Below are 12,457 nucleotides of genomic sequence, written 5' to 3'. Positions count from 1 at the left end.
AGTTTGGGCCCAGTTCAAGGGTGGAGTGGGGGGTGCGATAATGTTGAGTTAAAAAAGGAATGTCTTACCACTGCCGAGGGCTGTGGAGTCCTTGGGGAGTGCTGCAGCGGCTGCAGGGAGCTCTCCGGTGGTTCCTCCTCCCCTGGCAGCCCTCTGTGCACACATGGAGGCCTTTTTTTTTTTTTTTTGGCCACCACACATGTACACTGGTCATTTGCCTGTTGTATATTGTTGTGAATTGTTTTAACAGTTTGTTTTATTTTGTCTCTATTGTATTTATTTTTGTGAATCACCTAGAGCCATTGGAATCAGGCAGTATATACATTAATTAAATTATTATTGTTGTTACTACTACTACTACTACTACTAATAATAATAATAATAATAATAATAAAATCCCTTCAAAAGTCTTTTTTTCTGACAATTGCTAATTTTCAGCTTTTCTTTGTTAACTATTTTCCAATGTCAGGTGAATTTCTGTAGATTTAAAAGAAATTAAGAATAGTTTACCATTGCATCTTGAATTCTATTGCTGTATTGCTTTGGGATATGCTAATTGGTATTAGAAGACAGTGAGGCTATTCTCATATCAGCCAAGCCCTGTCGTAGGCAGCCAAGCCTGAGATTGGCTACCCGTGAGAACTGCCCGGATCCACGCGGATCCGAGCGGTCCCATGCCGCCAAACCCAGCGCAGAAACCTGGCTCTTAGCCAAGGTTAAGGGTGCAAAGGCAGCTTGCGCTGACACAGAGATGGGCACCTAGTGGGGGAATTCCTCATTGCACTGGGGGATTCAGCACACAGTGCACTGTGGGATACCTGGAGGCTGGAATAATGAGACCTGGCCTCTGTTGCTCCACACTGCCCAGAGCAGTATGGATAGTCATCTGCGCTGCTCCTGACAGCATGGGTCATGTGGGTGTGCAGCCTAAGCACCCGGGAGCAAAGAGCGATTGTCTGGGGAAGGTAGGTTAACCCTGCTTTCCCCGCCCACCCTCGCGGTCGTGTGAATAGCCCCAGTCTGTGCTACAACTTATAGTTAGAAAACAGCTTAATAGATTGTTTTGAAATTTGGCAGTTTAGAAGTGGTGGGTTTGAAAATAATCCATGCTGACTATGAGGTAGAAAGGATAAGAAATAGCTTATTTATAGGAGTTTAAAATTTGTTGAGTGACAAGCCGTTTGACGTGTTTTTGTTGTTTCCCCGCTCATAGGTTTTATTGGGCAATTTCTTCATTTGTACTCTGTCTTTTAGGAAACTTTATGTGTGTTTGGTTAGAGGGAACATCTAGTATGTGCTTTGCCCTAGGAGTAGAGTTCCACATCTGTAGTTCTTTATTATATGTGGAATTAATCAGCCCATTTTAGCTTATAGTGGGTGATAGGGTTGATAGTGGCACATGCTCAGGAAGAACCTGTGTTGCCCAGTAACAGCTTCAGCTACAAAAGCTGAAGTGGGAAATAGTAGTTTGGTGCTATTTGGGGCACTGTTGGGTTTGGAAGTGCCCCTGTAGCAGGTAGGGATGTGCATGGAACCACGGCAGGGAGGCTCAAAGGTCTCCCTTTAAGAGCAGGGAAGGGTGCACTTATCCCTCCCGCCCCTTTCCCCCCTGCTGGCGTCCGTGTTTCTTAATGCCCATCGGGGTGGCAACGTACTTCCCTGCCATCCCGTTGCCCTTGTCTTCCGGATATCACCGGAAGTCGCCAACATGCCAGCGCACACAGTAGCAGGCATATTACTGGAATTTGAGGTGTGTGTGTGTGTGTTGCATCGTATTGTATTATTGGGGGCATTTACGGTATCATCTCTCAACAGCAGTGCACTGAGGAGGCATAGCCCACTTTTCCAGTAGAGACTTCCCAAATTCAAGGACTGTTGGGGGAGGTTGCGGGAGAGGGATAAGCTGAGGTAATAGGTTATAAAACATAAGGTACCTCATACTTCCAACCCTCAACTAAAATTTACTGCCATGGGGTTGTTCCTTTTAACATCATTTCTTCCTCCTTGACTGTGCTAAGTTTGGCCTCTCTGCTTGCTTGCCATATAGATACCCCACAGGGCAAATAGTAGTTTCAGGGGAGCAATTTTTTTCAGGAGAATTAAGAGCAGGCTAGGCCATTTTCCCAGTCATTTGGTAACCCTGAGAATTAATTGACAATTTGCATTAACAAAAACTTAAACTTAATTAGCAAAAACTTAATTTTGATGCACAATTAACCAAGCATAGGAACATAGGAAACTGCCATATACTGAGTCAGACCATTGGTCTATCTAGCTCAGTATTGTCTTCACAGACTGGCAGCGGCTTCTCCAAGGAGCAAACTATGAAGAGAAGGGAGTTTATCAGAACATGTGCAGATTTTTAAAATAAACTAGTGGATCAGTCTCCTTCAAACTGAATACACTTAGCAGTAGTGCACGAGCAGTAGGTGCACTGGAGGGGCGGGGTAGAAATATTCTAAATAAATAATAAATGTAATAACAATAACAATAACAATAACAATAATAATTTAATAATAATAAATTAATAGTAATTAATTATGTATTAATAATTAATTAATACATAATTAATATGAATTCCACTATCACTGTGGAATGCATACTTCCTGAGTATCCATCCTGATTTCCCAGTGAGATGCTGCCTGTCAGAGGAGGCCATACTTAGGTGGAACTCTGATTAGAAAGTTGTGGGCATAGCTGTCCCAAACTGTAATCAAATTCCTTTAATAAAACCTTCTAGTTTAACATGCTGTGTTAAGGGCTTTCCATGTTAACTCAAGCTCCAAAATGCTGAGAAATGGTGACTGTTAAGGGCCATGCCTTGAACATTCATTTGATTTCGATTTCATTCATTCATTCAACAGTCACATTATTTAGGCACTTTCACTTTGACCATAACTGGTCAATGGAGTGACATGTTGCCTAAAAAACAGACTTGCTTTTAGGCAATCCCTATTGGTTACTTCTAGCTTAACCTCTGCTTTGGAGCTGAATGCCTATCAGTGGCAGACTGGTGGATACAAGTCACATAATGGTCTATTCACTGGAATAGATCCATGGAGTCCGTGTGACTGAAGCTACCATTTCACATTACAGGTGCCCCAACTGGCAGCCAAGACCATCCACATAGACGACAAAGTAGGAAACGACTTTGGAGGTCATTTAGTCCAGGGATTCTCAAACTTGGGTCCTCAGGTGTTATTGGACTTCAACTCCCATAATCCCCAGCCTCAGTGGCCTTTGCTTGAGGATTATGGGAGTTGAAGTCCAATAACACCTGAGGACCCAAGTTTGAGAATCAGTGATTTAGTCCAACCCCTGTTGAGTGAAGGACAGCCACAAGTAGAGCATTTCAAAATATCTTGATTTTTGTTAACTACGTGAGAGAAATGAATAGGATGCAGACTAATGTACTGCTAGTGCCAGCATGATATCATGCAAAGCTATCATGCACAACAAAGCACATGCTCTATTTTGATCAGTGTTACGATGATTGCACAACACCCACAAGTCTTGTGTGCAAAGGCGTTCTTACCCCTGGACCTTGGGGCCCCAGTCTCCAACGTCCAGGGGGCCTCCCCTCCGCCGTGAGGCCGAACCACCGATCTTGCCAGTAATTCTAGCCACCACATGCATGAGTGAGGGTGAGTTGAGGGCAATTTGTGCAGGTGCGCTGGAGCGTCTCACAGTTCTGAAGGGCTGCTGGGCCGAACGGCCAGGCCCTCTGCCACTCCCGCTCTGCCTACGCGACCCCACCCCCAGCTGCGCACATGGCAGCTAGAATTACTGGCAAGGTCGGCAGTTGGGGGTTCGCAGCAGCGGGAGCGGGACTTCATGGCAGGGTGTGTGTGTTTCTCATGGGGGGGGGGTGGTCTTGGTGCCCAAACTACTAGGTGTGCCACTGCTTGTCCGATTCCTGATCTTGCAGGTTCAGAAACGAAGAAGCACATGTAGCAATTCATGCCCTCAAGAAGCCTTTGAGGGACATACAGTGGCAGATGAGGGCAGGGGACACTGTTCCCTCTAAGGCGTGCACATGCTTACAAGTTTTTGGATGTCCACTTAGTTCATTTCAGATCCCGCTTAGGTCGAATCAGGAAGGCCCCACTCTGAATGCATGTGTGCGCACACTGCCTTGATACTGCCACCCAGAACAAATCTCATTTTGCACAGAGATGAAGAAAATTAGAGGAACCACTGGCAGGGGGCTTCAGGCACTCCAGTTATGGTCAAAGTGAAAGTGCCTGACATCCTCCTTCATCCACAAAGGAGCAGGAGCTGTGGAGGGAAGGCTGCAGCCAGCCAGGAGGCCATCATATTACCTCTGCAGACAGTGACAGCCATTCAGCTCCAAGACAGTGATAAAGCTTGAACTAACCACAGCATAGGACACCATATCCATATTGCCTAATGTGACTGTTCAGGATTAGGGGTGTGCATAAAACCAGCTGGCCCGGTTCGGTTTGAGTCCGGACCGGACTCGAACCTGACCAGATTAGTTCAGTCCAGCACACCTTCAAACCCCCGCTGGTCCGGTCCAGTCCGGTTTGGGGTTTTTTAATATCTGGTCTATTTTAAAATTCAAAACCCAATTTCGGGGTTTTTAATCACTGTAATTAATCACTTATAATATTGTTGGTGGGTTAGACTGTTGATATGTTATTTTTTTTAACTGTTATTTATATTTTAATTGTATTCCCCCCCCCCCTTGTTGTGCTGGTCATAGACCATAATAAACTTTGATTGACTGATCACTGTAATTGATTCAAATAAATCAATTACAAATAAATCAAATTAATAAATCATATATATATATATATATATATATATATATATATATATATATATATATATATATAAAATTTAAAGAATTTTACCTTCAGCCCCTTCGAAGGGCTTCCAGAGACCATTTGCACATGCCTGGTGGCCATTTTTTGCAGTGGCCATTTAATTTTTTTTAATGGCCACCGCGCATGCGTAAATGGTCTCTGTAAGGCTCTGGGCTGTGCCAGGCCTTGCAGCGGCCATTTGCGCATGCACGGCAGCCTCCAAAATGGTCACTGCGCCGATTTACAGTGGCTCTGGATGGGCCGCGGTGGTGATGTGAGCAGGTGGGGGGAGGGGGAATTCTCATGGACACCCCCCCCCCAGTGGCCTACAGGAAGCCCCTGAAGGGGCTGAAGGTAATTTTTTAAAAATAAATAAATAAATAAATAAATAAATGTGGATTTGTGCAGGGGTGTGGTTCTGGTCCGGATGGAACCGGTGTGTGCGGTTCAACCTCGAACCACCTAACTGAACCCCTGGGCCGGTTCCGCACATCACTGTTCAGGACGTGGCCCTTAACAGTCTCAATTTCCTGGCATTTTGGAGCTTGAGTGAACATGGAAAGGCCTTAATGCAACATGTTAAAGCAAAAGGTTTAACCTTTTGTTAAACCAGCCAAATTGTTAAAACAAAGAAGTTCACTGCAATTAGGAAGCACTTTTTAGACTTCACAGTGGTGTTTGTTTTGATAATTTCTATGACATAATTCTAATGTAAATTGCAGAGTGAAGGAAAATCCTCCCAAAATTAAACTGAAATGGACTTTTTTCATATACTTTCTATATAGTTGTTTTTGCTTCTAAGTATCAGCTTTCCAGACATTTCTTCAAACAAATAATGTCTGAACAGGGGTGGGGGTGGGGAAGCTGCAATGCCAAGGTTTTATTGTATGGAAGGGGAGAAAGGATTCTCTTATAACAGGATGAATTTCCTGAAAAGGGGGTGTTTCTTTTGCCATGTGATTATTATGTTTATGTTGGCACAGCAGAGATTTGAGGCTCTTCTAAGATATTATCTTGAATAAAAGCTAGAAATGATTTGTTGCTTTGGAAACAGTAGAAAGAATCTTGAAAGATCTTTAATAGACAAATATCATTCCAGAGACAGCAAGAGGCACAGTTACCAGAAAGAAGTTCTTTTACATAGGAAATGCTTTTGGTTCTTATACAAAACAAAACAAAAAACAAACAAAAAACTGATTGTAGATGAGAATTTATTCAAATCACTGGATACCATTGAAAAATAAGCTGTTCATCAGCCTCACCATATTTTTACTTCTTTTACCTAATGCAACCCAGCAAAATATATATATTGATGGTGCAGAAAATGCAAGTTAGAACATATTCCCTTCATTGCAGGTATTGGGGAAATAATCAGAGTTAGAGTGGTTACTGGAACCCAAGTCATCATATATTATTTTATTATACTCATTTGGACTTGTATGTAGGTAATTGGGCTGGTATCCAGATGTGACTTTTTCCAAATGAAATCTAAAGGGATTAATGGTACTTTCCTTCTTGGATGACTTCTGCAGTACTGGAAGGCCTTTTGTTTTCTGTTGAAAGTTACTAAACAACTTGAGAGATTAATCTTTACTTTTCATTTCCCCCCCACTCTGAAATCTAGTTTAGATTCAGCATAAACTTTAAAAAAGAAAAGTTCTGCCACACCCTAAAAAAATAAAAATAAAAATAAAGGAAATCGTGTAAGACTATGCAGATATTAACAGAGCTTTGTGCTGACAGCAGAGGAGTCAAACAAGAAGATTATAAAACTGTGATAATGGTCACAATCTAATAAAGCTATAGGCATACATGGGGAACTTTTCTAGCACAGCCAAAAGTTTCACCGAAGTTTCCATACCAGCTACTGACACTGCTGAAAAGGCAAACCACATTTTAAATGGAAAAACAGTTTGCCTCTTCTGCACTGCAAAGGACTATGGTAAGAACTTCAGTGTTATGTTTGAGCATGTGTGTATATATATATATAGAGAGAGAGAGAGAGAGAGCTTTGTTGGATAGTGTACTATATGATCCAACAAATTTGCACCCCCGCGAACTAAGCAAAGAGGCACCTTTTAAAAGTGGTTATATTCTCTTTATTGAGCAGGGGGAGAGCAACTGGCCCTATCCGTTCCCAGCACAGCATCCCTCCAGTAGCTGTTGCTGATGTCTATCTTATATTTCTTTTTTAGATTGTGAGACCTTTGGGGACAGGGACCTGTTCTGTTCTGTTCTGTTCTATTCATTTATTTTTATCTATATAAACCGCTTTGGGAACTTGTGTTGCTAAGCAGTATATAATATTTGTCATATTTGTGTTGATATATGTTATGTTATATTATACATTATTTGCCTTATCTTTAAGAAGTCACTTAAAGGAGTTTATATGAACTTTTTAGTTTTCAGTATATTATTTTCCCATATAACTCACAGGTTTTCTGGCAGTCCACTGTCCAAAAACAGATATAGGTACTAGTCTGAATTTGAATGTAGTTTTCTCCAGTAGTGTAGACTCAATACATTGGCTTTCTGAGCAGTGGAGACTCCTGAGGAAGTTGTTTATATATTTTCCATGGAGAATCATTTCAAAGAGGAGGGAGCAGGTAAAGGCTTGGGTTTTTTTTGTCCCCTTATCTCTTTTTTGGTTATTCTGGTATAAATTCCTCTGTATAGTCAGAGTTAAGTCTGTCAGACTAAAGTGATATTAAATTTGCAGGTCTGCATGCTGGGACTTGTAGTAATAAAACCTACCTGAAGATTTGAGAGGTTCAAATACTCCTGGAAAAGAGACTGATTGCAAAGCTGAAATCCCTTCTCTCACAGCACACTGATTCCTGTCCTGCTCCTTTAGCTCCCCACGGCCCTGAAGACTTTCACATCAGCTTTTCAAAATTCTCAGCACCTACTTGCATGTTCTATCAACTGCCTATTCATCCTTTCTCACTGAAGATTTAGTTAAAATCTTGATTAAATGAACAACCCTGTGAAGCCTCCCTTACTTTGCTCGCCAAGATCTGATCTCTAAGAAGGAGTTAGTGCCCCATATGAATGAAGCTATTGGAGGCAATTGAGTGATCATTCATTTCATATATCTTAAGTTTCATCTCTCTGAAGTCCCACTGATTTTGTCAGTTCTGAAACAATATAAGACAGGCCATGGAGTCATGAAGAAAAAGGGCCTAGTGTTTGGGGTTCTTACTTCTCACACATTCTCATCTTATAGAAAGGCTCTCGAATGCCACCAGCTCTTGAATTCCACCAGCTGCTTCTGTCTGTAAGTCTTTCATTTTAAATTCTTTTCTCTTTTGTTTTGTTTTTAGACCCCAGACAAGCACAGTCATCCCCTCCATGGTCCTATGACCAGTCTTACCCATCATACTTGAGCCAGATGACTTCACCATCCATTCATTCCACAACACCCCTGTCCTCCACACGAGGCACAGGGCTTCCTGCCATCACCGATGTGCCCAGACGGCTCTCAGGTAAAGACCATGTTTGAACTAGTTATCTCAGATAGAAATAGGAAAGGCCAAGGCTGCCTCGAAGATTAATACTTATTGCAGCATACTTACCCGCACCTGCAGGTTAGCAAAACCATTTGGGATTGCTCTATAAGCTGAACCCCTTCATCTTTCTTTAGCCTTATGTTAGCAGGGGCTTCAGTTAGCCCCTGATAACTGAGCAAAGAGGCACCTTTTAAAAGTGGTGATTCTCTTTATTTATCAGGGCGAGAGCAACTGGCCCTATCCATCCCTAGTACAGCATCCCTCCAGTGGCTGTTGCTGGTGTCTATCTTCTGTTTCTTTTTTAGATTGTGAGCCCTTTGGGGACAGGGAGCCATTTTATTTGTTTATATTTATTATGTAAACCGCTTTGGGAACTTTTTTTGTTGAAAAGCAGTATATAATATTTGTCGTTTTCATATTATGGTTTCAGGGTGTGAAGATCTCATAGCTTCAGTCTGCTTCACACCATTTGCTTTGCTCTGTCTGTTTTATGTAAACAGTTAAATGTTTTCTTTCTTTTGGATGATCCCTGCTATAATCGGACTCTCATAAATTAGATTAGTTATTACTGACTAAGGTCTACATATCTATCATAATAAGGTTGAAAACTCACACATGCCTTTAAAGACAATAGTTTTAAAAAGCCACTTCGCTTAGTTAATTATACATAAAATCCCTATTAGAAGCTCACTTGCTGGAATGAATTGGACAAATCACTATGTGTAATTATGGAAGAGGAAAGGAAAATTTTTAGAAACTTATATTAAATAAGACTGACACCAATATCAGTCATATTAAACAGATCTCTCTATACAGTATATCTGTACGCATACACTCATGTGCATGCGTGCGTCAGTGCACACGCACACACACGCACACACAGCCCTCAGAGCAATATATTTCTATGTGAAATAATCTGCTTGTTGTGTTCTAATGCAGCATGTAATTGCAGACAGTCATCCTCTGTGTTTTGTCATGGGGCGGTGGTGGTGGTGGTGGGAGCTAAATGAAAAGTTCCAGTGCTGGAAAACCGATGCTCTAAAGAGACAGGTGTGGAAATTAGTGGCCTCTCTTCCTGAACTATGTGTAGTATAAGAAAAACTTTATTATTTGTTATTAAAGCGTGAAGAACTTGGGCTACTCTATCGGCTCTTCTTACCCCACCCTAGGTTTGCAAGGCTTTGTTATTGTCTCAGACACTCTCATTCCATACACCTGTTTGACTCCCAGCCAGGTGAATGTCTGTCTTGTTTTTTCGCCTTTCTCTGAAATGCTCCGACATAGTGCTATATAAGTGTTACTTCACCTCACTGCATTTTTGACAGGCTGGACTACAGCCAAGAGGCATATAGGATTTGATTAGTTCAAATCCTTTCATTTCTTTTATCTTAGAAGAGAGATTTTTTTTAATTTCTCAAACAAAGAGCAGCAAAAGTATTTTTGGTCTCAACTCCCCAGTGTGTCTTCAGAGAGCAAGATACATTCATTGTCATGTCCATACTGGATAGGTGTAAATTCATGGCTTCTGGAAACACCAGCCAGCCATCTCTGTTCTAACTGTCAACTGTGAAGCATGTTTTTCTTTGAACTGGTCTAAATAAGGGTTGTTATTTTTTAAATTTACACTATCTTTATTCAGTTCAAGTATGGCCTGGGATTGCCAAAGCAGTTATTTTTGCAGCTTTGCCGCAGGCAGTACCTGCAGGAAGTAGCTAGGCTGAGACTGCAGCAGCTGGGGAACTTTCTTGCCCTGCAGCCCTTGCTTGTCAGTGTTCATTCAGACATGAGTGCCTAACAAGTGGAAGAGCCCATGTGCTTAGAAATCATACTAACAAAGTGCAGCAAGCAAACAAACTGTCTCACTTCTCCTTTACTGTTTGGGAAGAAGATTCCTCTGCTAGGCTCTGCCTTGCAAATTTCTCCCCTTCTCCCTAATAAAGAGAAGCTGACGTAAGCTAGTAGGCTGGTGAGTATTATAGCACATGTGCTGTATTGGTCTATATTTTACCAAAGAACATTGCCCCAAAAAGGTCACAAGGGACTGAAGTTTTTAAAATAGGCAATTAAAATGGATATTTATAAAAACTGAAACAATTTTAAAAAGCCCTCCAGAGTAGACCAAAGATGCTATAAAAGGAAACAAAACATGCCGTTGGTAAACCATTCAGGCATTCCAAAGGTGGCTACTGATTTTACTTTAGTGCCACTGATCCATGTGGCCTCCCCTCACCATTGTGATATTGTCAGAATGTGATCTTTCTAGAGCAAAAGGAGGATGACATCTGCTGCCAGAGGTTCCAGTTGGTACTAAGGTAATGTTAGGCAAGCTCCTAGCAGTCCTGAGTACTGATATGTCGTACAACTCTAGTTGCTTTCTTTTTAAAATTTAATATATTTATTTAGAATATTTATACCCCGCCCCTCCAGTATATTACTTCTTGGGCAGTTCACAAAATCAGTAAAACAAGTACACTAATATTAATACAAGTAATTGTGTATTACCTTTTATAATGGTTAACAATATTTATTCATTGAATAAGATTAAAAATATTCATGTGAATATTTGAGGCTTAAAAAAAAAAAGGAACGTAGACCATTGGCAGCCTCAAGAATTTTCATATCCTTAAGCAAGCCTAAGCATCCCACACAGTCCCTAATTCTACTGTGCCTATTAGTATGTTAATTATTATGGGTGGCATTTCCTTAGCTAGCCTGAAAACAGTAACTCTATTCAGACATGATGTTCAATGCACATATAATCTATGTATCATATAGATCTGTATGCACGTACAGTTATTCTCAAGTTATGTTGAATGGACATACAGTAGTACACTTCCTATCTGTACCCTGCATTTGAGGGGACCCATACCTAGATTTACAGTGAACATGTATACAGTCATTCACACAAAAATCTGTACATGTTTACAGATATCTGTACATGCATACAGTGACTGAATAGGGCTAGTATTGCCCCAAGGCTCTTAAAGTGTTTAAGAAGGTGCCACTCATACGGTGGGCAACTATGTTGTCTATGTGTTTTCCTTCCTTTTGAAAGTTATGAATTACAGTGGGACATATTTTAAAGATGCATACAAATGTGCACATATAACATAAAACAATGTATTCAGTTCTGGATGGGGTCACACTTCCCCAGAAGGAACAGGTTCGTAGTCTGGGGGTGTTTCTGTACACAAAACTCTCCCTGGTGTCCCAGGTTGAGGCAGTGGCCAGAGGTGCCTTTTATCAGCTGCGGCTGATATGCCAGCTGCGTCCATTTCTTGAGATAGATGACTTCAGCACAGTAGTACATCTGTTGGTCACCTCCAGACTTGACTACTGCAATGCGCTCTGTGTGGGGCTGCCTTTGTACATAGTCCAGAAACTGCAGTTGGTCCAGAATGCGGCAGCCAGATTGGTCTCTGGGTCATCTCAGAGAGACCATATCACTCCTATCTTAAAAGCTCTACACTGGCTGCCAATAAGTTGCCAGGCAAAGTACAAGGTTTTGGTTATAACCCATAAAGCCCTAAACAGCGTGGGCCCTGGGTATTTAAGAGAACGCCTTATTCGCTATGAACCACTCCTCCCATTGAGGTCACCTGGAGAGGTTCATCTGCAGTTGCCACTGGCTCGTCTGGTGGCTACTCAGGGACAGGCCTTCTCCGTTGCTGCCCCGAGGCTTTGGAACACACTTCCTGCTGAAATAAGAGCCTCCCCATCTCTTACAACTTTTAAAAAGGCAGTCAAGACACATTTGTTCACCCAGGCTTTTCATTAGATATTGGGGCTATTCACACGATTAGCAAAAATCGGGCTAGGAGAAACTAGCCCAATTTTTGCTAATCTGGGGGACCACCGGGCTTGGCTGTGAGCCCGGTGGTTCTTGAGCGGGTAACCCGCTCCTGTAGCCCTCCCCATAGCCCGGGTTAGCGAAGCGAGCGCTCCACAAACCTGGGCTATCTGGTCGTGAGTAGCTGTGGCGCGGCTCCGCGCCGCAGCTACTCGCGAGTAGACCCTCATAGGGGAGGTGAAAAGCCGCCTCCCGGCTCCGGGGGTCTCCCCAGTATGCCCTGTGCGCTCGCAGCCCCTGAGCTCCCCAGCCCCTGCCGGCTCTGTCAC

The 12,457-nt window shown here is 42.2% G+C and overlaps 1 protein-coding gene and 1 long non-coding RNA gene across 9 annotated transcripts in view; one reads left to right on the top strand and one right to left on the bottom strand.

Annotated features, from left to right (window-relative positions):
• The window catches only part of RUNX2 (RUNX family transcription factor 2), a 366,905-nt gene that overhangs the window by 216,821 nt on the left and 137,627 nt on the right, over positions 1-12,457 (top strand). For 6 of the 8 annotated variants that reach the window (XM_053284100.1, XM_053284101.1, XM_053284098.1 and 3 more), the window contains one exon: positions 8,153-8,314. The exons of the other annotated variants lie outside the window; for them this stretch is intronic. In XM_053284100.1, coding sequence (XP_053140075.1) covers positions 8,153-8,314 — 162 coding nt within the window. The remainder of the gene's footprint in view (positions 1-8,152; positions 8,315-12,457) is intronic. 8 annotated transcript variants of the gene reach the window in all.
• The window catches only part of LOC128339738 (uncharacterized), a 42,430-nt gene that overhangs the window by 21,328 nt on the left and 8,645 nt on the right, over positions 1-12,457 (bottom strand). The gene's annotated exons all lie outside the window — the stretch shown is intronic.

The sequence above is a fragment of the Hemicordylus capensis genome, chromosome 1 (assembly GCF_027244095.1).
Source record: "Hemicordylus capensis ecotype Gifberg chromosome 1, rHemCap1.1.pri, whole genome shotgun sequence".
Taxonomy (NCBI): Eukaryota; Metazoa; Chordata; class Lepidosauria; order Squamata; family Cordylidae; genus Hemicordylus; species Hemicordylus capensis.
This window is presented reverse-complemented; position numbering and strand designations above follow the sequence as displayed.